Source organism: Leptodactylus fuscus, chromosome 3 (assembly GCF_031893055.1).
Source record: "Leptodactylus fuscus isolate aLepFus1 chromosome 3, aLepFus1.hap2, whole genome shotgun sequence".
Classification (NCBI taxonomy): Eukaryota; Metazoa; Chordata; class Amphibia; order Anura; family Leptodactylidae; genus Leptodactylus; species Leptodactylus fuscus.
In genome coordinates, this window is record NC_134267.1 from 245,101,018 (window position 1) to 245,126,928 (window position 25,911).

Sequence of the window (25,911 nt, forward strand, 5' to 3'; positions counted from 1 at the left end):
GTGGGGGGCAAGCTGGTGACACTTGGGGATTTATACTGAACCAGCATGGCTACCACAGCATCTTGCAGCGGCATGCTATTCCATCCGGTTTGTGTTTAGTTGGACCATCATTTATTTTTCAACAGGACAATGACCCCAAACACCTCCAGGCTGTGTAAGGGCTATATGACCAAGAAGGAGAGTGATGGGGGGTTACTCCAGATGACCCGGCCTCCACAGTACCAGACCTGAACCCAATCCAGATGGTTTGGGGTGAGCTGGACCGTAGAGTGAAGGCAAAAGGGCCAACAAGTGCTAAACATCTCTGGGAACTCCTTCAAGACTGTTGGAAGACCATTCCTGGTGACTACCTCATGGAGCTCATCAAGAGAATGCCAAGAGTGTGCAAAGCAGGAATCAAAGCAAAAGGAAGCGAGAATAGAAAACTTGCTGTTCTACTACATTCTAAGACTACACACACTATGTCAGCCATCTTCTCCATCATTGCAGATCTTATACTGAAGCTGTAGATTGGTATCTATCCTGGCGCAGATATTTATTGTTGAAGAACTGTATTCCTGAGGTCAGACGTAGTCAGTGTGGAGACAAGCCCGGCCATTGGGTTGTGGATATACACTGTCTTCTCCTGCTTATCTTCTAGGCATTGTGCTTAGTGTTACCGATTCCTCCTTTACTTATTTCTGCATTCTGTCTTTTTAACTCGATCTGACAAAGCGGTGGGTCGTACCCGAAACCTCGAAACGCTTTATCTGGATTTCAATAAGAAGTCGCACAATACGGTTATCCAGCTCCAGTTGTTGTTTCTAAGGGAGTGAGCGCCCGCCTGGGATTGTTTGTGTGGATCATCCTTATAGTTTCCATCATTCGGCCATTCGTCAAACAGCCTGCCCCTAGTGGTGACCTCCGGATACAACCGGCAAGCTGAGAAATAACCGATGTCACTACCGTAAGGTCACAGAGAGGAAAAAGTAACTGAGAGAGAAAACTCCAAGAGCCGCTCTGGTATCATCAATAATAAGGAAGCGAAGAAACCGCCATCATATACACACAGCGGGGGAAGAACATTACCCATATATATAGGAGGAAGAAGACTCCGCCCCCATGTACTGGTCACATGATACTGGTGACATCATCACAGGTCCTTCATCCTCCTCCTCTCCTGAGCTCCGCCCCCATGTACTGGTCACATGATAGCGGTGACATCATCACAGGTCCTTCATCCTCTCCTGCATGACCCACCAAAGATGGACAAGGACAGGACTGAGATCACCAGAAGAATATTAGACTTCACCTTGGAGATCATCTCCCTGCTGAGCGGAGAGGTATCTGTACTACATTTCTATCATCTATCTGCTGAGCGGAGAGGTATCTGTACTACATTTCTATCATCTATCTGCTGAGCGGAGAGGTATCTGTACTACATTTCTATCATCTCCCTGCTGAGCGGAGAGGTATCTGTACTACATTTCTATCATGTATCTGCTGAGCGGAGAGGTATCTGTACTACATTTCTATCATCTATCTGCTGAGCGGAGAGGTATCTGTACTACATTTCTATCATCTCCCTGCTGAGCGGAGAGGTATCTGTACTACATTTCTATCATCTATCTGCTGAGCGGAGAGGTATCTGTACTACATTTCTATCATCTATCTGCTGAGCGGAGAGGTATCTGTACTACATTTCTATCATCTATCTGCTGAGCAGAGAGGTATCTGTACTACATTTCTATCATCTCCCTGCTGAGCGGAGAGGTATCTGTACTACATTTCTATCATCTATCTGCTGAGCGGAGAGGTATCTGTACTACATTTCTATCATCTATCTGCTGAGCGGAGAGGTATCTGTACTACATTTCTATCATCTATCTGCTGAGCGGAGAGGTATCTGTACTACATTTCTATCATCTATCTGCTGAGCGAAGAGGTATCTGTACTACATTTCTATCATCTATCTGCTGAGCGGAGAGGTATCTGTACTACATTTCTATCATCTATCTGCTGAGCGGAGAGGTATCTGTACTACATTTCTATCATCTCCCTGCTGAGCGGAGAGGTATCTGTACTACATTTCTATCATCTATCTGCTGAGCGGAGAGGTATCTGTACTACATTTCTATCATCTATCTGCTGAGCGGAGAGGTATCTGTACTACATTTCTATCATGTATCTGCTGAGCGGAGAGGTAACTGTACTACATTTCTATCATGTATCTGCTGAGCGGAGAGGTATCTGTACTCAATTTCTATCATGTATCTGCTGAGCGGAGAGGTATCTGTACTACATTTCTATCATCTATCTGCTGAGCGGAGAGGTATCTGTACTACATTTCTATCATCTATCTGCTGAGCGGAGAGGTATCTGTACTACATTTCTATCATCTATCTGCTGAGCGGAGAGGTATCTGTACTACATTTCTATCATCTATCTGCTGAGCGGAGAGGTATCTGTACTACATTTCTATCATGTATCTACTGAGCGGAGAGGTATCTGTACTACATTTCTATCATCTATCTGCTGAGCGGAGAGGTATCTGTACTACATTTCTATCATCTATCTGCTGAGCGGAGAGGTATCTGTACTACATTTCTATCATGTATCTGCTGAGCGGAGAGGTATCTGTACTACATTTCTATCATCTCCCTGCTGAGCGGAGAGGTATCTGTACTACATTTCTATCATCTATCTGCTGAGCGGAGAGGTATCTGTACTACATTTCTATCATGTATCTGCTGAGCGGAGAGGTATCTGTACTACATTTCTATCATGTATCTGCTGAGCGGAGAGGTATCTGTACTACATTTCTATCATGTATCTGCTGAGCGGAGAGGTATCTGTACTACATTTCTATCATCTACCTGCTGAGCGGAGAGGTATCTGTACTACATTTCTATCATCTATCTGCTGAGCGGAGAGGTATCTGTACTACATTTCTATCATCTCCCTGCTGAGCGGAGAGGTATCTGTACTACATTTCTATCATCTATCTGCTGAGCGGAGAGGTATCTGTACTACATTTCTATCATCTATCTGCTGAGCGGAGAGGTAACTGTACTACATTTCTATCATCTATCTGCTGAGCGGAGAGGTATCTGTACTACATTTCTATCATCTATCTGCTGAGCGGAGAGGTATCTGTACTACATTTCTATCATCTATATGCTGAGCGGAGAGGTATCTGTACTACATTTCTATCATCTATCTGCTGAGCGGAGAGGTATCTGTACTACATTTCTATCATCTATCTGCTGAGCGGAGAGGTATCTGTACTACATTTCTATCATCTCCCTGCTGAGCGGAGAGGTATCTGTACTACATTTCTATCATCTATCTGCTGAGCGGAGAGGTATCTGTACTACATTTCTATCATCTATCTGCTGAGCGGAGAGGTAACTGTACTACATTTCTATCATCTATCTGCTGAGCGGAGAGGTATCTGTACTACATTTCTATCATGTATCTGCTGAGCGGAGAGGTATCTGTACTACATTTCTATCATGTATCTGCTGAGCGGAGAGGTATCTGTACTACATTTCTATCATGTATCTGCTGAGCGGAGAGGTATCTGTACTACATTTCTATCATGTATCTGCTGAGCGGAGAGGTATCTGTACTACATTTCTATCATGTATCTGCTGAGCGGAGAGGTATCTGTACTACATTTCTATCATCTATCTGCTGAGCGGAGAGGTATCTGTACTACATTTCTATCATCTATCTGCTGAGCGGAGAGGTATCTGTACTACATTTCTATCATCTATCTGCTGAGCGGAGAGGTAACTGTACTACATTTCTATCATCTATCTGCTGAGCGGAGAGGTATCTGTACTACATTTCTATCATCTATCTGCTGAGCGGAGAGGTATCTGTACTACATTTCTATCATCTATATGCTGAGCGGAGAGGTATCTGTACTACATTTCTATCATCTATCTGCTGAGCGGAGAGGTATCTGTACTACATTTCTATCATGTATCTGCTGAGCGGAGAGGTATCTGTACTACATTTCTATCATCTATCTGCTGAGTGGAGAGGTATCTGTACTACATTTCTATCATCTATCTGCTGAGCGGAGAGGTATCTGTACTACATTTCTATCATCTATCTGCTGAGCGGAGAGGTATCTGTACTACATTTCTATCATGTATCTGCTGAGCGGAGAGGTATCTGTACTACATTTCTATCATGTATCTGCTGAGCGGAGAGGTATCTGTACTACATTTCTATCATGTATCTGCTGAGCGGAGAGGTATCTGTACTACATCTCTATCATCTATCTGCTGAGCGGAGAGGTAACTGTACTACATTTCTATCATCTATCTGCTGAGCGGAGAGGTATCTGTACTACATTTCTATCATCTATCTGCTGAGCGGAGAGGTAACTGTACTACATTTCTATCATGTATCTGCTGAGCGGAGAGGTATCTGTACTACATCTCTATCATCTATCTGCTGAGCGGAGAGGTAACTGTACTACATTTCTATCATCTCCCTGCTGAGCGGAGAGGTAACTGTACTACATTTCTATCATCTATCTGCTGAGCGGAGAGGTATCTGTACTACATTTCTATCATCTCCCTGCTGAGCGGAGAGGTAACTGTACTACATTTCTATCATCTATCTGCTGAGCGGAGAGGTAACTGTACTACATTTCTATCATCTATCTGCTGAGCGGAGAGGTATCTGTACTACATTTCTATCATGTATCTGCTGAGCGGAGAGGTAACTGTACTACATTTCTATCATCTCCCTGCTGAGCGGAGAGGTAACTGTACTACATTTCTATCATCTATCTGCTGAGCGGAGAGGTATCTGTACTACATTTCTATCATCTATCTGCTGAGCGGAGAGGTACCTGTACTACATTTCTATCATGTATCTGCTGAGCGGAGAGGTATCTGTACTACATCTCTATCATCTATCTGCTGAGCGGAGAGGTAACTGTACTACATTTCTATCATCTCCCTGCTGAGCGGAGAGGTAACTGTACTACATTTCTATCATCTATCTGCTGAGCGGAGAGGTAACTGTACTACATTTCTATCATCTATCTGCTGAGCGGAGAGGTATCTGTACTACATTTCTATCATCTATCTGCTGAGCGGAGAGGTATCTGTACTACATTTCTATCATCTCCCTGCTGAGCGGAGAGGTAACTGTACTACATTTCTATCATCTATCTGCTGAGCGGAGAGGTAACTGTACTACATTTCTATCATCTATCTGCTGAGCGGAGAGGTAACTGTACTACATTTCTATCATCTCCCTGCTGAGCGGAGAGGTATCTGTACTACATTTCTATCATCTATCTGCTGAGCGGAGAGGTATCTGTACTACATTTCTATCATCTATCTGCTGAGCGGAGAGGTAACTGTACTACATTTCTATCATCTATCTGCTGAGCGGAGAGGTAACTGTACTACATTTCTATCATCTATCTGCTGAGCGGAGAGGTAACTGTACTACATTTCTATCATGTATCTGCTGAGCGGAGAGGTATCTGTACTACATTTCTATCATCTATCTGCTGAGTGGAGAGGTATCTGTACTACATTTCTATCATCTCCCTGCTGAGCGGAGAGGTAACTGTACTACATTTCTATCATCTATCTGCTGAGCGGAGAGGTAACTGTACTACATTTCTATCATCTATCTGCTGAGCGGAGAAGTATCTGTACTACATTTCTATCATGTATCTGCTGAGCGGAGAGTTATCTGTACTACATTTCTATCATGTATCTGCTGAGCGGAGAGGTATCTGTACTACATTTCTATCATCTATCTGCTGAGCGGAGAGGTATCTGTACTACATTTCTATCATGTATCTGCTGAGCGGAGAGATATCTGTACTACATTTCTATCATCTATCTGCTGAGCGGAGAGGTATCTGTACTACATTTCTATCATCTCCCTGCTGAGCGGAGAGGTATCTGTACTACATTTCTATCATCTCCCTGCTGAGCGGAGAGGTATCTGTACTACATTTCTATCATCTATCTGCTGAGCGGAGAGGTATCTGTACTACATTTCTATCATCTATCTGCTGAGCGGAGAGGTATCTGTACTACATTTCTATCATCTATCTGCTGAGCGGAGAGTTATCTGTACTACATTTCTATCATGTATCTGCTGAGCGGAGAGGTATCTGTACTACATTTCTATCATCTATCTGCTGAGCGGAGAGGTATCTGTACTACATTTCTATCATGTATCTGCTGAGCGGAGAGATATCTGTACTACATTTCTATCATCTATCTGCTGAGCGGAGAGGTATCTGTACTACATTTCTATCATCTATCTGCTGAGCGGAGAGGTATCTGTACTACATTTCTATCATCTCCCTGCTGAGCGGAGAGGTATCTGTACTACATTTCTATCATCTCCCTGCTGAGCGGAGAGGTATCTGTACTACATTTCTATCATGTATCTGCTGAGCGGAGAGGTATCTGTACTACATTTCTATCATCTATCTGCTGAGCGGAGAGGTAACTGTGCTACATTTCTATCATCTATCTGCTGAGCGGAGAGGTATCTGTACTACATTTCTATCATCTATCTGCTGAGCGGAGAGGTAACTGTACTACATTTCTATCATCTATCTGCTGAGCGGAGAGGTAACTGTACTACATTTCTATCATCTATCTGCTGAGCGGAGAGGTAACTGTGCTACATTTCTATCATCTCCCTGCTGAGCGGAGAGGTATCTGTACTACATTTCTATCATCTATCTGCTGAGCGGAGAGGTATCTGTACTACATTTCTATCATGTATCTGCTGAGCGGAGAGGTATCTGTACTACATTTCTATCATCTATCTGCTGAGCGGAGAGGTATCTGTACTACATTTCTATCATCTATTGTCTCTCCATACACAGGAATACTCACTGGTGAAGAAGACATCGGGGGACTGTGGGGCCCTCAGCAGCCGGGGCCCCATCACAGAGCCAGGAGGAGGAGGGAGCAGGAGCCGGGGCCCCATCACAGAGCCAGGAGGAGGAGGGAGCAGGAGCCGGGGCCCCATCACAGCCCCTCCCCCGCTCTCCCTGATACATGAGCAGAAGATTCTAGAACTCACCAACAAGATGCTGGAGCTGCTGACTGGAGAGGTGACACTGCTGGGAATGCTGGGAAATTCTCCAGTAACAGCACTGGAGGGGGAGGGGTGATGACTGTATCGTTGTGTTGTCAGGTTCCTATAAGGTGTCAGGATGTCGCTGTCTATTTCTCCATGGAGGAGTGGGAGTATTTAGAAGGACACGAGGATCGGTACAAGGAGGTGATGATGGAGGACCCCCGGCCCCCCCGGACATCACATGGTAAGAGGAGATATATATATTATATACAGACCCCCGGCCCCCCCGGACATCACATGGTAAGAGGAGATATATATATTATATACAGACCCCCGGCCCCCCCGGACATCACATGGTAAGAGGAGATATATATATATTATATACAGACCCCCGGCCCCCCCGGACATCACATGGTAAGAGGAGATATATATATTATATACAGACCCCCGGCCCCCCCGGACATCACATGGTAAGAGGAGATATATATATTATATACAGACCCCCGGCCCCCCCGGACATCACATGGTAAGAGGAGATATATATATTATATACAGACCCCCGGCCCCCCCGGACATCACATGGTAAGAGGAGATATATAGATGTGTGTGTGTTTATATATATTTGTATAGCGCTGCTCCTTCTGTATATACGGGGATCTAGCGCCCTCTGCTGGGAGTCTCCTGTGACAGCAGTAACTGAGCACTTACCCTTGGAGGCGGCTCTATCTCTGCTGTGATGGCCGCCATGTGTGGAATTATCCAAGCCAATAAATCTAGTATTATTTCTTCTGCGGGGGGGGCATGGCTAGCCGACAAGGAGAGAGGACATGTCCGCTGGAGCTCCTGACGTCCTCGGCATCCGCGATCTAACCTGCCTGCATCTGGTCAGTAGTGCCCGGTGGTCTTACCCCGGACCCCAGTGGACAGTTCTGGGGCGCTATTCCCTACTTTTCCCGCACTGGCAGGCTCTCTGTTGTTTGAGGCCTACTCACCATCTCGAGCCGCTCCACCATCTTGATTGCCGGGTCCTCTTCATCCTTGTGGTCTGTGGTGACTGGATACAATCCTCCCTCCTCTGGACCCGTACTGCATGGCGGAGTCCCTCAGGCCCCTGTGCACCGTCTCTGGAGCGCTGCTCCGGGCTCCTGCCTGCGTGAAAGCCAAAGTGCGGCCTACTACTATATAGGAGGCGGTAGCCATTTGGTTGAAGACCCTGCTGCAGAGGTCCTGCTGCCTGTGCCACTGTGCCAAAGCCATATTGGTCTCTGGCAGCAGGGTCGGACTGGGGTGTCTAGGGCCCACCAGTGGAATTGTTTCTAGGGGCCCACCACCAGGACCCCTGCAGACCAGCGATACCTAGACAGGGCAGCTAAAGGTAATAACATATCAGGAGCCATGCTGCTCACCCGCCATACAATGTGCAACACTGCTACACACCAACCAAATTAGGTGCAGGACTTCCAGAAATGAGGCCATGAGACCGAATAGACAAATACACCGTATTTTTCGGACTATAAGACGCACTTTTTTTCCCCCAAATTTTGGGGGAAAAGAAGGGTGCGTCTTATAGTCCGAATGTGGCGCCTGGCACCCGCTGTAATAGAGAGGCGGATGCCGGCACGGGATAGACGCCGGGGCCTGAGACATCGCTGCGCTCCTTTGCCCTGCATGAAGCCAGCAGCGGCAGGGGTGATGCTATTCCGCTCCTCCGTCCCCCCGCCGCTGGCTTCATGCAGGGCAGGGCAGCGATGTCTCAGGCCCCGGCGTCTATCCCGTGCCGGCATCCGCCTCTCTAGTACAGCGGATGCCGGGTCAGTATCCGTGGCCCCTTCTCCCCCGGGGCCGGTCCCCACCGGCCCCGTACCTGTAAAGTTGCAGGCCGGCTCCTGCGCTGCGATATCGCAGGAGCCGACCTGTTCGGGTGACAGCCGGGAGCGTAATGAGGCCCCCCGGCCTGTCACTGCTGTATTAGTATTGCAGCTGGGTCCATGACCAGCCCTAATACTAATAGACAGAATGGCCCATAGACGGCAATACACTTGTATTGCCGTCTATGGGACTTGCAATCAAGTGACCGCATCTTTAGTCATTACAGTGTTGCCGGCAGCCTGGGGCCCCGAGGTTACCGATCTGGCCCCTAATCACTATCAGTCCTCATTTTCTCAATGTATTGGTTAGGCCCCGACCTGGCCTCTGACATCCTGATCGGGCCTCCGACCAATGCATTGCACTGCATTGGGAAAATGAGGACTGATCGTCAATGCTCAGGGCCTACCAAGTTCACCGAATGTAGTTATTCAGTGTTTTTTCACACTATGCTGTTCAGTTTGCATTTTTTGCTCTTGCTTTTCACCTGGTGCATTGTTTGGTCTGTGTATTTCTCTGTGCATGGCTCATTTATGTCTTTTGGTGCAGTCACCTGGGTCTCCCACTACTGTATACCTCTGTATTTATATAATGGTCCTCCGTATATCATCACTAAACGTTAGACGTCCTTATGGCCAATCCCTCATTTCCCCATATTTATCAGGCTTCCTGTGATGCCAAGTGTAAGGGAGTCCTTATTGCTGTATGAGACTCCGTAGCCTTCTCGCTTGCATTGGTCTGATCTGACCCCAAAGGTCGGTATATAGGCCTTAATTGCCTTGTTTAATGTATACCTTCCCAGTCGCTCTCAGACACAATACTGGAAGTCTGGGTTTGCTAGGATTCCATCTTTCGCCACTGGCATGTTAATCATCGGTGGTGATTTCATTAGTTTATTAGATAATTCCCTGGACTCTTCTAATCCCAGTAGTCGCTCTCCAATCCTGAGCCCGTCTTTGATTAATCAGGGCCTATATGATGTTTGGCGATGTCAGCGCGGCACTGGGAGAGACGCTTCTCATCCTCGTCCTCCTCTTATTCCTGTATCGACTTTTTCCTTACTGATAAACTAGGCCTGATGCAGGCGGAGACGACCACTATCGGATTGATCACCTGGACTGACCACGCCGCGGTGTCCCTGTCTCTACATGAAAAGTTTTCCGCTGCTCTGCCCTCCCAATGGCGCCTCAATGGGTCCATATTGGACTATCCCTCCTATAGTGAGCGCCTCCGTGAGGCTCTGGTAGAGTATTTTTCTCTTAATGCCCCTACCATGTCAGACCCCTCATGTACTTTGGAACGCTCATAAAGCTTATATGCGGGGGATTCTCATCCAAGCCTGCGCAAGAGCGAAAAAAGAGCGGCCTAGAGATATAGATGCAGTGGATGCAGTGCTCAAGTCCTTGTCTTCTCTCTCCGCAGTTAATAAACTCAACCCCACCCCCTCTGTTTCCGCAAAGATTAGGCAATGTCAACTCCGTTTGCAGGGACTTCTGGCCTGCCAGCAGGATCTGGCTTTCACGGGTTTTCAGTGTCGGGCGTATGTCCATAATAGTAGAGCTAGTCCCAACCCAAATCCCGCATTGCCTATCTTGTGGACGATCAGGGCAATAAGATTGTTGACCCTCGTCTCATTGCGGACCAATTCCAAGTCCCTGTATAATCTTAGAGAGGATTGTCAAACATATCAGCTTACTAGGGATGAAATTAATGAGTTTTTGGACTCGGTGTCCCTTCCCCGCCTCTCTTCTGAGCAATCTAAATCTTTGGCCACTCCTCTTACTCTACTCGAAGTTAGAGAAGCTATATCTTCACTGAAGCCGTTATAATCCCCCGGACCGGATGGCTTCTCAGGGATTTATTATAAGAAGTTTGTAGATGTCTTGTCTCCTCATCTTCTGGGGGTGTTCAGGAGAGCGGTGGAGGAACAACGCTTTCCCGGGTAAATGTTGTCTACTACCATAGTAACCCTCCCGAAGCCGGGCAAGTCCCCCACCGTTCCAGCTAATTTTAGGCCTCTTTCGCTCTTGAATATTGACGTTAAATTGTACGCTAAAATCCTTGCTGAACGTCTCCTCCACTTTCTCCCCCAGCTGATCAAACCTGATCAGGTAGGTTTTGGCAGGCAGGCCCCGGACGGCACACGGAGGTTCAGAGACCTCATCCAGAAAGCCAAAAAAGATGGTGCCCCGTCATTACTCTTGGCTTTCGACAGGGTCCACTGGAGTCACCTTGATAGCCTTTTGGATAAATTTGGAGTGGGCCCTGTCTTTAAGTCTGCTATACTAGCTCTTTACTCACATCCTTCGGCCCGTGTGCTTTCCTCAGGCTTCCTGTCCGATACCTTTCGGATCTCGAATGGAACCCGTCAAGGCTGCCCTTTATCTCCCATTATATTTGCTTTAGTGATGGAACCCCTGGCGGAGTCCATTCAAACAAATGGGAATATTGGCGGTATTACTGTGGGTCGCCAGCATCACAAAATTGGTTTATACGCTGACGACATTATCTTGGCCATGACTTCCCCTAGTTCTTCCTTGAGCGCACCTACTGCTGCCCTTGAGAATTTTGGTAGGGTCTCCTACTATAAAGTTAATTCTTCCAAGTCCCAGATCTTACCTATTGTCATCTCGCCCCCTCTGAGACGGGACCTTAGCCTCAGATTTCCCTATCAATGGAATGTTTCACGTATAACCTACCTTGGCATTTCCCTGACGGCTCCGAGTTCCGATCTGTTTGCTGCAAACTATGTCCCTCTCCTGACTAGGGTTTCCTCCCTTTTAACTGCCTTCTCTCGACCAATGTTATCCTGGGCGAGCAGAATTTCCATCGTTAAAATGATGGCGCTACCCCTAGTTTTATATCTATTTCGTACTGTAGCTATCCCTAGTCCTGACTCACACTTCCCTGAACTTCAGGAGATACTTTCTGATTTTATATGGGAGGGTAAGAAGTCTAGGGTCTGTTTTAAAGTAATGTCCAGACCCTGGACTAGTGGGGGAGCGGGTGTCCTGGACGTCAAGAAGTACTACATGGCATCTGTCGGTTGGATGGGATGAGACTTCTAAGTGGCGTTGGGCAGAGATTGAGGAGAGTTTGTTGGGTGCCCCGCTTTTGAGTATCCTACGTCTTAAAGATCTAGGTCCCACCAATGTACATCCCCCATGTTAAGCATTAAGGCCTCCATGACTGCATGGCAATATTTCTTGTCCAATACCTCTAGGGATGACCTGGCTTCACTATCTAAACTGCCACTACTGTACGTGACCGCTTTCCTTCCCCAATTGAGACTTCGTGGTTGGGTGTCTAGAGGCCTCTATAAAATTGCTAATTTGTTTTCTGACGAGGGGCTTAAATCATTTTCTATGTTACAGGAAGAGTTCAACCTCCCCAAAAATGACTTTTTTAAAATTCCTACAATTGCGTCACCTTTTCCAAACCCACGAACCCTCGAGATTAGTTTTTCCCAGACTTGCCCTGAAGTTGTGGAACCGAACCTCGCCTGCTAAAGGTGGGACTTCTGCTTTTTACAATTTCCTTTCTGTTCCCACTGAGCGGGTCAAGCCTCTCCATCTGCTCCGCTGGGAATCGGACCTTGCTAGACCCATCTCTTTGACAGACTGGTATGAGGCTAGTGGGTTTGTCAAACGTGTCTCTAGGGGAGCCTTGCACTGGAAGACGGCTTTGAAGATAACGTTGCGCTGGTATAGGACCCCTAGTCAGCTGGTGCACATAAACTCCTCTTTTTCGTAAGTCTGTTGGCGGGGATGCGATCACGTAGGTTTTTTTATGCACTCATGGTGGGAGTGCCCCTCGGTCCTAGCCTTTTGGGTAGCTGTATTTGACTTTGTCTTCTGTAGCTGGTCTTGTTATACATCCATCCCCCGGTCTGGCCCATCTTCCGATCTTCGACAACTCCAATGTTCTACTACAGGTTGGAGTTGGTAGCCAGAATGTGTATTGTGGCCCCTCATTTGAAGGTGGAACTAACCCTGAGCATGCTGGGGAGAATCCAGGAATAAGTGATGTTTAAAGGGATCCTATCAGTCAGACACAATACTGTCCTATCAGACAGTATGCAAATTAGGTCTCTCACAGCACTGGGGGTGTGCCCCAGCGCTCAAACAGCACTGGAGGCGTCCCCAATGCTGTGAGAGAACGCTCTCCAGTGCCACCTCCATCTTCATCAGGAGTGTCCTCTTCTTCTGGTGTTGGCTTGTAACTTCTAGGCCTCAAGCCTTGGGCATAGCATTGGGGACGCCCCCATTGCTGCGAGAGAGATAATTTGCATACCGACAAGAAACGGGATTGTAGTCAAACGGCGGCATGGAGAAGACGACGAAAGGTAGGAGAAGAATAGCCTGTAAGGCTATTCCGATGTGGTACCTAGAAAACATTGTGTCTGACTGATTGGACCCCTTTAAGTCAGCCAAACCCAGGAGAACCTTCCAACAGATCTATGTCCCAATTCATTTTCATACTTTTCTATGCTGTATGTTGACACAATTTTCTTGAGCAAAACACTCTGTGCCCCTTTGTCAATAGCCACGTTGGCTGGAGCACAATAAAGATAAAGTGGCCAATTCCTTCCACTACATAAATATCATTATAAGAAACGGAGTTAAATTTGGAAGGGTCGGTCACCTGAAATGGTGTTACCGGGGAAAAAAAAAAATTAAAAATTGTTTATTGATTGTTGAACTTCTTGGACTTATATATATAAAAAAAAGTTTGTGATACTTCCCACTGATACATCATCTGTGCACTGTATAAATCCATCACAACACACAGATGATTTCTAGTTGCTGAAGGACCTTTGATGATATCTTCCAGGATGGTCCTTAAGCATCACAACGATACAAATACAGTTTTCCGCTGCTACATATAAAGCTTCTAAAAAGCCTAAAAGTCTGTGTGGTTCCGGTGGTTACAATTATCTGAGCAGGACATTATAACTGCTTTATATACTCTTCTAATGTACTAGTGCAGAGATGTATTGTGAAGCTACTGTTGCTTAAGGATCTGGAATGACATCATCATAGGTCCTTAAGCAACTAGATATGTAGGAGAAAGGGTTAACTCTTGCCCTAACTCTGCTATAGGTTGTGTGCTCTTGATACAGTACATAGATGACGCTGCCTCTAGTGTTCAACAGTGGGAAATGTGTGTTTTATGTTTTTGTAGTTTTTTTTAAATGCTAAAAAATAAAAAAAAATTAAGAAACATTTATTCAATTACATGAATAAGAATTTAGTGAGTCATCCCCTTTAAGAGTACTGTCTCTCTCTATCTCGCTTTGTCATTGATTACATTATAGATTGCTTCTTTGTTTACAGCCTGTTATAAATTTCTCAACTTTGTGTTTTGAAAAAACAAAAATCATCAAATCCCTTTTAATCCTACAGACAATCGCAGTAAGGACCTTGAGGAAAACGATAACGTAGAAGATGAAGATATGGTATACACCCCTAATGTACATCCAGGACATCACAGTACAGATCCCTCATATAATCCGCCGAATCATGAGGAACCTTCTCACCAACCACAGATTGTGACCACAAGCACCAGGAAGAAAGGGGGGGAAAGGTTTCAATGGGAAGGTGGAAAAGAGTTTAATAAGAGCTCAGATCTTCTTACACAGAGAAGAAGTCAACCAGGAGATGAGCCATCTTCATGTTCAGAACATGGAGAATATTTCAAAGACAAATCAAATGTTGTTACATATGAGAGAAGTCACACAGAAGAGAAGTCATTTATATGTCCAGAATGTGGGACTTGTTTTAGCAATAAATCAAACCTTGAAAAACATGAAAAAATTCACACAGGAGAGAAGCCATATTCACGTCCAGAATCTGAGAATTCTTTTATATCTAAAGCCAAACTAAATGATCATCAGAGAAGTCACACAGGAGAGAAGCCGTATTCATGTGCAGAATGTGGGAAATGTTTTCAACATAAATCAAGCCTCACTAAACATCAAAGAAAACACAAAGGAGAGAAGCCATATTCATGTTCAGAATGTGAGAAATCTTATATATCTAAATACGAACTAAATGAACATCAGAGAAGTCACACGGGAGAGAAGCCGTATTCATGTGCAGAATGTGGGAAATGTTTTCAACATAGAACAAACTTCACTAAACATCAAAGAACTCACAAAGGAGAGAAACCATATTCATGTTCAGAGTGCGGTAAATGTTTTATGACAAAGTATTGTTTTATTGTGCATCAGAGAACTCACACAGGAGAGAAGCCATATTCATGTTCTGAATGTGGACAATGTTTTATAGATGGATCAAAACTCATTAGACATCAGAGAATTCACACAGGAGAGAAGCCGTATTCATGTTCTGAATGCGGAAAATGTTTTGTAGATAAATCAAGACTCCTTGCACATCAGGATCATCACATTGGAGTGAAGCCGTATTCATGTTTTGATTGTAAGAAATCTTTTAGAACAAAGCATAGTTTTATTGTGCATCAGAGAAGTCACACAGGAGAGAAGCCATATTCATGTTCTGAATGTGGAAAATGCTTTACAGCTAAAGCCCAACTTGTTAGACATCAGAGAATTCACACAGGAGAGAAGCGATACTTATGTTCTGAATGTGGAAAATGTTTTATAGATAAATCAAATCTTACTAAACATCAAAGAATTCACACAGGAGAGAAGCCGTATTCATGTGCAGAATGTGGGAAATGTTTTACAGATCTATCAGCTTTCGGTAGACATAAGAGATTTCACACAGAAGAGAAGCCATATCAATGATCATCAGAGAAGTCACATGGGAGAGTTTATGGAAAATAAGACCACTCCTGTTTGAAGTTCACAGATATTAAACAGCCAATAAGAGTCTCTTTTTGGGTGACATTAGCTTGTATCTGCGAGGTCAATGTGACCGGGATCCATGGAGGAAACGTCCTGTGGATATAAGCTGTGAAGCTGAATTGTCACCATGAAAAAGGAAGGAGACCCTGTGTGACATGTATATTATATGATATATGGACGTATCGATGTCTTATTGTTATGTAGGGGATGACTCCTAAATAGAGATTGGGGCTAATAGCCCAGAAAGAACTGCTGGACTGTAATAAACAATGAGTGATTACACATGTGGGCTATTCCTTGGAGCATCAGAGAACTGCCCCAACAACAAACACATAGAGGGCTTAAAGGGATAAGTTCCTGAATATATAATGTCTGGTAACAAATAATGTTAATGTAAGAAAAGAGGACACACATTCCAGTGGTGGTGACTAGAGATGAGCGAACGCCGTTCCATCGAATATCAGGCTGTTCGAGGTATTTGATTATAATCGAATACCCCGAGGCAAACGCAGTAAAAATTTGTATCCCCTCCCACCTTCCCTGGTGCTTTTTTTTGCACCAATAACTGTGCAGGGGAGGTGGGACGGGAACTACGATAACGGAGGCATCGAAAAAAAATCGGAAAAAGGAATTGGCGGCCAAAATCAGGTGACCTCCAATTTAGACGAATGGTGGATTTAACATTCGACTAATTTGGGACTGTGAACTATGTGACTGTGAGACAGGGACAGATGTACAGGAGGGTTAGCTAGGGGTTACCTTTATTTAGGGGGGATTGTCACTCACCCAGCTCTTTGGGGCTCTATCTGGTCGGGATCCCTGGCAGCTTGCGATATGTGCGAGATGACTTTTTCCCATAGGAATGCATTGACCAGCGTTGATAGGCCAGTGTACAGCATTCAGCCAATCAACGCTGGTTCTGCTGGAGGAGGCGGAGTCTAAGATCGGTCCACAGTAGTTTCCATTGTGGTCCGATCTCAGATGTAGCAGTGCTGACACAGCTCTGCTACACTGAGAAGTGGCAGAGCTCAGCACACACACAGATGCAGCAGAGCTGAGTGTGCAGCAGGGTTCAGCACACACTCAGCACTGCTACATCGGACAATACTACATCGGTCAGCACTGCTACATCAGGCCGTGCGCTCAGCTCAACTACTCCAGAGATGCAGCCAAGCAGAGCGCACGCTCAGCACTGCTACATCGGAGATGAAGCAGAGCTGGCCGTTCGATGAGCTTGGCTACTCCAGAGTAGTCGAGCTGAGCGCACGGCCCGATGTAGCAGAGCTGGCCAGTGTAGCAGTCCGATGTAGCAGTCCGATGCAGCAGAGCTGAGTGTACAGCAGGATTCAGCACACACTCAGCTCTGCTTCATCTCCGGTGTAGCAGTGCCAGCACTGCTACATCTCGGTATAGGAATGCATTGACCAGCGTTGAATCAATGCTGGTTCTGCCGGTGGAGGCGGAGTCTAAGAGTCTAAGAGCAGTCTCTATTCTGGTCCGATTCTTAGACTCCACCTCCTCACAGACGAGCCTCTGGCAGAACCAGCGTTGATTGGCTGAATGCCGTTCTCTGTATGGCATTCGGCCAATCAACGCTGGTCAATGCATTCCTATGGGAAAAAGTCAGCTCCTTCATATCACAAGCTGATGGGGATCCTGACATAATACAGTGACTTTGGTGTGTTAGATGCCCCCAGACATGCTCCCCCTGCTGTCCCAGTTGCATTGCAGAGGTGTTGGCATCATTTGCTGGGGTATCATAGTGGACTTGGTGACTCTCCTGAGGTGAATGGTGGGATCCCCTGAAACGAAGCATTTTTCCCCATAGACTATAATGGGGTACGATATTCGTTCCAATAGTCCAATATTGAGCGGCTACTCGTAACGAATAACGAACATCAAATATTTTACTGTTCTCGTGGTGACGGTTACAGATATGTTTCCAGTTCTGGCATTTCCCAGTGTTGGAATTTTTCTCTAGATTGTTGCATGACAAGTCTGTCTCAGCGTGTCCAGGTTGAACATAGCAAGCAATGTAGCAAAGCCATCCTCCTCCTTCCCGGCCTCCTCCTCCTCCCTCCCGGCCTCCTCCTCCTCCTCCTTTCCGGCCTCCTCCTCCTTGTGGTCATTCTTGTAGGCCGGCCACTACTCACCGTCATCACTGTCAGGGTCACCTAGCTCTGCTCCTCCTACATCACTTATCATTGATACCTGAATACAAACAACAATACTCACGGAGTCACCCACATATTCATCAGCTGCACTTACACCCGGCCATGTTGCTGGGGTTGCAGTCATTGCTCTTCATCATAGTGGTTTCCACTATCTTTAGGCAACTCATGGCCCAAATAAGCAAACAAGCGGGCACCGGCACTGCCTGCACAAGTAGGCTCAGTCGTACTTAGACTATGAGCTTGTTCCAGCAGATTCCCTGAGGCCGAGCCTTCATCCTATTGACTTCACCCTTGGCAGACAGTGCCCCAGTTTTCGGTGGGTCTTCTGTATTGTCCATCATCCTGTGTAATGTCAGAAAGATGTGGGCAGGTCTATGCCGTGAAAATCCCTCGGACCATAGGGGTGTAAGGGATGAAAAAAACAAAAAGTGGGATCCAGCACTGAAGAGATATATATATATATATAAATGAACTTTTGATCTTCATATTAACCCCTTTAAAGATGGCGGCCGCTCTGCTGCAGAGTACCCACCATGGCTACCGGGTCTCTGTTGTAATGTACAGGGCAGACCCAGCACTAATGCCCACGATCACAGTCTACTGATTGTGGCCATTGTGTGACTCAATGTCTAAAAATGTCCCCAGCGGCTCCTGTTTGGCGAGATTGTGGGAACCGTCCTGTTGCTTCTAAAGGCTTCTAGACCTGCGATATTATTATTAGCATTGAGGCTGGCCTACGGTCGCTCTATGACCAGCCTCAATAATAACATAGCAAAACTCCCAGCCAAAAATTGCAGGTACAAGCCCCCTTGCGGAACTAAAAAAAAAAAAAATAGCCGGGGTCTTACATCATTTTTTATCTAAAGAAAGGGCTAGGGCTTATTTTTGGGGTAGGTCTTATTTTTCCATCATTGGAATGAATCAGAATCTTTTCTGCTGTGGACAAATCTTAAATAAACCGTGCTAATAAAGGCAAAACCCAAAGCACTTTCATATAAAACATAAAAAAATACTTGAAACAAAGAATAATGAGACCAATCCATCTACAAGAGAGACGGCACACCTCGGGAGACACCATGATCAATCAAGGAGGCAAGTAACATGGGAAGAATATGCAAATCTGTCTTCCATGATGTAATTAGGAAGACAGAGCCTCAGTCATGCAGTCCAATAGAGGGCGCTCCCTTTAACCCCTTCCCACCGATGGCATTTTTTGATTTTCGTTTTTCGTTTTTGACTCCCCTCCTTCTAAACCCCATAACTTTTTTATTTCTCTGCTCCCAGAGCCATATGAGGTCTTAATTTTTGCGGGACAGATTTTTCTTCATGATGCCACCATTATTTATTCTATATAATGTACTGGGAAGCAGGGAAAAAATTCAGAATGGGGTGGATTTGAAGAAAAAATGCATTTGTGCGACATTCTTACGGGCTTTGGTTTTACGGCGTTCACTGTGAAGCCAAAATGACATGTCCCCTGTATTCTGTGTTTCGGTACGGTTCCAGGGATACCAAATGTATATGGTTTTATTTACATTTTGACCCCTTAAAAAAACCCAAAACTGTGTTAAAATTTTTTTTTTCTAAAAATCGCCATATTCCGACGGTCGTTACTTTTTAATACGTAAGTGTAGGGGGATGTAGAGGGCGTCTTTTTTTGCAGGCTCGGGTGTACTTTTTAGTTCTACCATTTTTGGGAAATGTTATTGCTCTGATGACTTTTTATTCAAATTTTTATCAGAATCAAAACAGTGAAAAAATGGCGGTTTGGCACTTTTGACTATTTTTCCCGCTACGGCGTTTACCGAACAGGAGAAATATTTTTATAGATTTGTAGAGCGGGCGATTTTGGATGCGGGGATACCTAACATGTATGTGTTTGACAGTTTTTAACTACTTTTATATGTGTTCTAGGGAAAGGGGGGTGATTTGAACTTTTAATACTTTTTATATTTTTTTATATTTTTTTAACTTTTTTTTTAAAAAAAATTTCTGCATTTATTAGACCCCCTAGGGGTGTTGAACCCCAGGGGGTCTGATCACTAATGCAATGCATTACAATGCTAATGCATTGCAGAAAATCATCCTCTCTTTTGCAGGCTGCATCGACCAGCCTGCAAAAGAGAGAATTTGCAGACAAGCCTGGGAGCCTTGTACAGGCGATCCCGGGCAAAATGGCGGCGCCCATGCGCCGCCGGGAAAATGACAGTAGACACCTGGCGGCTATGGCGGTCGCCATAGTTACAGACCCTACATGCACCGTACTATTACGGCGCATGTCGGGAAGGGGTTAACATCATGCCCGACCTTCCCAGAGGCCTTTGCTGCAACGATGTTGGGATTTTACCAAGTACAGTCTGTTAGCCGAGGACGGCCGTTTCGATCTGATTGGATCTCTTCAGCCCAGCGCAGAGAAGACTGACTTGGCAGAGGTGAGAGGCTTCTAGACAGGGTTAAGGGGATGTCATCACTCCTTCGGGAGAGGCCACCATTTAGGTGTGTGGAGTCTTATTAAGCCATTTGCGCTCCACTGTGCAAGGGAACATGGGAAGAATATGCAAATCTGTCTTCCATGATGTAATTAGGAAGAAAGAGCCTCAGTCATGCAGCCCAATAGAGGGCGCTCCCTTTAACATCACACCCGACCTTCCCAGAGGCCTTTGCTGCAATGATGTGGGATTTTACCAAGTACAGTCTCTCAAGTAAGAAAGCAAACCAGGATCTGTATCGTACAATGAAGTAATGTGATACAATGTAACGTACATACATAGGCAAATAGGTGCAGCCTAGGAAAGTAATATATCCAAATAGCTCACCAAATGTTTGTGAAAGGCGCGTCTGCACGCTTGGAGAGACTCTGAGGTCTGGGCCTAAAAATACCTTAAGGACTCGGCCTCATTTTTAAAAACAGACACGTGTCACTTTATATGGCGATAACTTTAAGACTCTATAACTTACACAAGTGATTTTGAGATTGTTTTTTCGTAACACATTGTACATCATGTTAGTGGTAAACATTGATCAATATTTTGTATTTAATTATAAAAAAAAATAGGAAATTTGATGGAAATTTTGAAAAAAAAATCTCAATTTTCAAAATGTGAAATTCTCTGCTTTTCAGGTAGTCACACCACCCAAACACATGATAAATATTATCTGCCGTATCTCTGCTTTATATCGGATCATCTTTTGATCGTCTTTAATTTATTCTGGAGGTTATAAATCTTACAAGTGTGACAGCGATTCTCCAGATTTACAAGAAAATTTCTCAAACTAAGAGCACAGAAGGGAAGGAGCGACACTGGGGGGAAGAAAAGCAGATTGTGCCGGAAGAGTTTTCAGGTGCCAGGTCCGATTTGCAAAGCCCCAAAAGTATCAATACAATGGAAACCCCTTAACAGTGACCCCACTTTAGAAATGACACCCTTCAAGGAATGTATCAAGGAGTATTATCATTTTGAGGCCAATAGTGCTTCCGAAAAATTAAAGGGATCCTATCATACAAACCCTTTTTTTTCTGAGTAACACGTCGGAATAGCCTTAAGAAAGGCTATTCTTCTCCGCACCGCCGTTTCGCCTACAATCCTGGTTCTTGTTGGTATGCTAATTAGCTCTCTCGCAGCACTTGGGGCGGGCCCCAGCGCTCAAACAACACTGGGGGCATCCCCAATGCTGCAAAAGAGCTCTCTCCAGCGCCGCCTCCATCTTCGTCAACAGCGTTCTCTTCATCCTCTTCTTCCGGCAGTGACTTGTAACTTCTAAGCCTCGGGCCGTGGGCAGAGCAGACTGCGCATGCCCACAGGCCACAAGAAAATGGCCGCTTGCACTGTATTGTAAGCGGCCATTTTCTTGTGGCCTGTGGGCATGCGCAGTCTGCTCTGCCCGAGGCCTAGAAGTTACAAGCCACCGCCGGAAGAAGAGGATGAAGAAGACGCTGCTGACGAAAATGGAGGTGGTGCTGGAGAGAGTGCTGCGAGAACTCATTTTCATACCGACAAGAACCGGGATTCCTACGGAACACCGGCGCGTAGAAGACAACAAAAGGTAGGAGAAGAATAGACTTTCTTAAGGCTATTCCGACGTGTTACTCAGAAAAAAAGGGTTTGTATGAGAGGATCCCTTTAATGTTGAAAGGGAAAATTGACATTTTTAAAGGAATCTGCCATTTCAGTGCTGAATACGTTGCGCCCACTTCGTGACATCAGAGACCTTTACTTCTAAAACTATTAGGTGGGTTATTCTGGTTACAAAGAAGTTGTAGATGTGGCTTTACACTGTGGCTTCAGCACACAGCGGGGCTCAGAAGGGCTTTTTAGCTTTTGGGGTGCAGATTTAGAGGGACTTTCTGGACACCATGTTGTTTTTGCAGAGCCTTGGAGGTGTCCAAATACCAGCAATCTAAATGAGCGGTCCAAAATCACATAGGACTCCTTCACATCTGCGCCCTGCTGCGTACCCAAATGGCGGTGTATGCCACATGTATGACACTGGTGTACCCCAGATAACGTACACAATGCCATATGTGGTATATACTGATATTAGGACACATGTATGACACTGGTGTACCCCAGATAACGTACACAATGCCATATGTGGTATATACTGATATTAGGACACATGGATGACACTGGTGTATCCCAGATAACGTACATAATGCCATATGTGGTATATACTGATATTAGGACACATGGATGACACTGGTGTACCCCAGATAATATACATAATGCCATATGTGGTATATACTGATATTAGGACACATGGATGACACTGGTGTACCCCAGATAATGTACATAATGCCATATGTGGTATATACTGATATTAGGACACGTGTATGACACTGGTGTACCCCAGATAATGTACATAATGCTATATGTGGTATATACTGATATTAGGACACGTGTATGACACTGGTGTACCCCAGATAACGTACATAATGCCATATGTGGTATATACTGATATTAGGACACATGTATGACACTGGTGTACCCAGGATAATGTACATAATGCCATATGTGGTATATACTGATATTAGGACACATGGATGACACTGGTGTATCCCAGATAATGTACATAATGCCATATGTGGTATATACTGATATTAGGACACGTGTATGACACTGGTGTACCCCAGATAATGTACATAATGCTATATGTGGTATATACTGATATTAGGACACGTGTATGACACTGGTGTACCCCAGATAACGTACATAATGCCATATGTGGTATATACTGATATTAGGACACATGTATGACACTGGTGTACCCAGGATAATGTACATAATGCCATATGTGGTATATACTGATATTAGGACACATGGATGACACTGGTGTACCCCAGATAATGTACATAATGCCATATGTGGTATATACTGATATTAGGACACATGGATGACACTGGTGTATGCAGGATAATGTACATAATGCCATATGTGGTATATACTGATATTAGGGCACATGTATGACACTGGTGTATCCCAGATAACGTACACAATGCCATATGTGGTATATACTGATATTAGGACACATGTATGACACTGGTGTACCCCAGATAACGTACACAATGCCATATGTGGTATATACTGATATTAGGACACATGGATGACACTGGTGTACCCCAGATAATATACATAATGCCATATGTGGTATATACTGATATTAGGACACATGGATGACACTGGTGTATCCAGGATAACGTACATAATGCCATATGTGGTATATACTGATATTAGGACACATGTATGACACTGGTGTACCCCAGATAACGTACATAATGCCATATGTGGTATATACTGATATTAGGACACATGTATGACACTGGTGTACCCAGGATAATGTACATAATGCCATATGTGGTATATACTGATATTAGGACACATGGATGACACTGGTGTATGCAGGATAATGTACATAATGCTATATGTGGTATATACTGATATTAGGGCACATGTATGACACTGGTGTACCCAGGATAATGTACATAATGCCATATGTGGTATATACTGATATTAGGACACATGGATGACACTGGTGTATCCCAGATAACGTACATAATGTCATATGTGGTATATACTGATATTAGGGCACATGTATGACACTGGTGTATCCCAGATAATGTACATAATGCTATATGTGGTATATACTGATATTAGGACACATGGATGACACTGGTGTATCCCAGATAACGTACATAATGTCATATGTGGTATATACTGATATTAGGACACGTGTATGACACTGGTGTACCCCAGATAATGTACATAATGCCATATGTGGTATATACTGATATTAGGACACGTGTATGACACTGGTGTACGCAGGATAATGTACATAATGCCATATGTGGTATATACTGATATTAGGACACATGTATGACACTGGTGTACGCAGGATAATGTACATAATGCTATATGTGGTATATACTGATATTAGGGCACATGTATGACACTGGTGTATCCCAGATAACGTACATAATGTCATATGTGGTATATACTGATATTAGGACACGTGTATGACACTGGTGTACGCAGGATAATGTACATAATGCCATATGTGGTATATACTGATATTAGGACACATGGATGACACTGGTGTACCCCAGATAATGTACATAATGTCATATGTGGTATATACTGATATTAGGACACATGGATGACACTGGTGTACCCCAGATAACGTACATAATGCCATATGTGGTATATACTGATATTAGGGCACATGTATGACACTGGTGTACCCCAGATAATGTACATAATGCTATATGTGGTATATACTGATATTAGGGCACATGTATGACACTGGTGTATCCCAGATAACGTACATAATGTCATATGTGGTATATACTGATATTAGGACACGTGTATGACACTGGTGTACGCAGGATAATGTACATAATGCCATATGTGGTATATACTGATATTAGGACACATGGATGACACTGGTGTACCCAGGATAACGTACATAATGTCATATGTGGTATATACTGATATTAGGACACATGTATGACACTGGTGTACGCAGGATAATGTACATAATGCTATATGTGGTATATACTGATATTAGGACACGTGTATGACACTGGTGTACGCAGGATAATGTACATAATGCCATATGTGGTATATACTGATATTAGGACACATGGATGACACTGGTGTACCCAGGATAACGTACATAATGTCATATGTGGTATATACTGATATTAGGACACATGGATGACACTGGTGTATCCCAGATAACGTACATAATGCCATATGTGGTATATACTGATATTAGGACACATGGATGACACTGGTGTACCCAGGATAATGTACATAATGTCATATGTGGTATATACTGATATTAGGACACGTGTATGACACTGGTGTACCCCAGATAACGTACATAATGCCATATGTGGTATATACTGATATTAGGACACATGTATGACACTGGTGTACGCAGGATAATGTACATAATGCCATATGTGGTATATACTGATATTAGGACACATGTATGACACTGGTGTACCCCAGATAACGTACTGTACATAATGCCATATGTGGTATATACTGATATTAGGGCACATGTATGACACATGTATGACACTGGTGTATGCAGGATAATGTACATAATGCCATATGTGGTATATACTGATATTAGGACACATGTATGACACTGGTGTACCCCAGATAATGTACATAATGCCATATGTGGGTAGAAATTACAGTTTGGGCACAGCCGGGCACAGAAGGGAAGGAGCGCTATTTTGGTTTTCGGACTTCATGCCACTTTTGCAGAACCACTGAGTTGGCAGCAAAGTGGAATCTGCAGACATTTGATGCCACTTTGGAAACTACACCCATGAAGGGATTTAGCGAGCGGTGTAGCGAGCATTATTAACCTTTGAGTGTTGTATTAATTTCATTAACAAAAATGAATGCTCATCTGATCATGAAAAGCAAAAAATGCAATTTTTCCAGAGATACGCCAATTCAA

The 25,911-nt window shown here is 44.5% G+C and overlaps 3 protein-coding genes across 3 annotated transcripts in view; 2 read left to right on the top strand and 1 right to left on the bottom strand.

The window, feature by feature from the left end:
* The window catches only part of LOC142198393 (uncharacterized), a 600,588-nt gene that overhangs the window by 216,038 nt on the left and 358,639 nt on the right, over positions 1-25,911 (bottom strand). The gene's annotated exons all lie outside the window — the stretch shown is intronic.
* The window catches only part of LOC142198391 (uncharacterized), a 617,468-nt gene that overhangs the window by 100,889 nt on the left and 490,668 nt on the right, over positions 1-25,911 (top strand). The gene's annotated exons all lie outside the window — the stretch shown is intronic.
* On the top strand, positions 1,242-16,014 carry LOC142198411 (uncharacterized). The gene is made up of 4 exons (XM_075269444.1): positions 1,242-1,322; positions 6,872-7,102; positions 7,186-7,312; positions 14,340-16,014. The coding sequence occupies exons 1-4, from the start codon at positions 1,245-1,247 to the stop codon at positions 15,701-15,703; spliced, it is 1,800 nt and encodes a 599-aa protein (XP_075125545.1). The 5' UTR covers positions 1,242-1,244; the 3' UTR covers positions 15,704-16,014.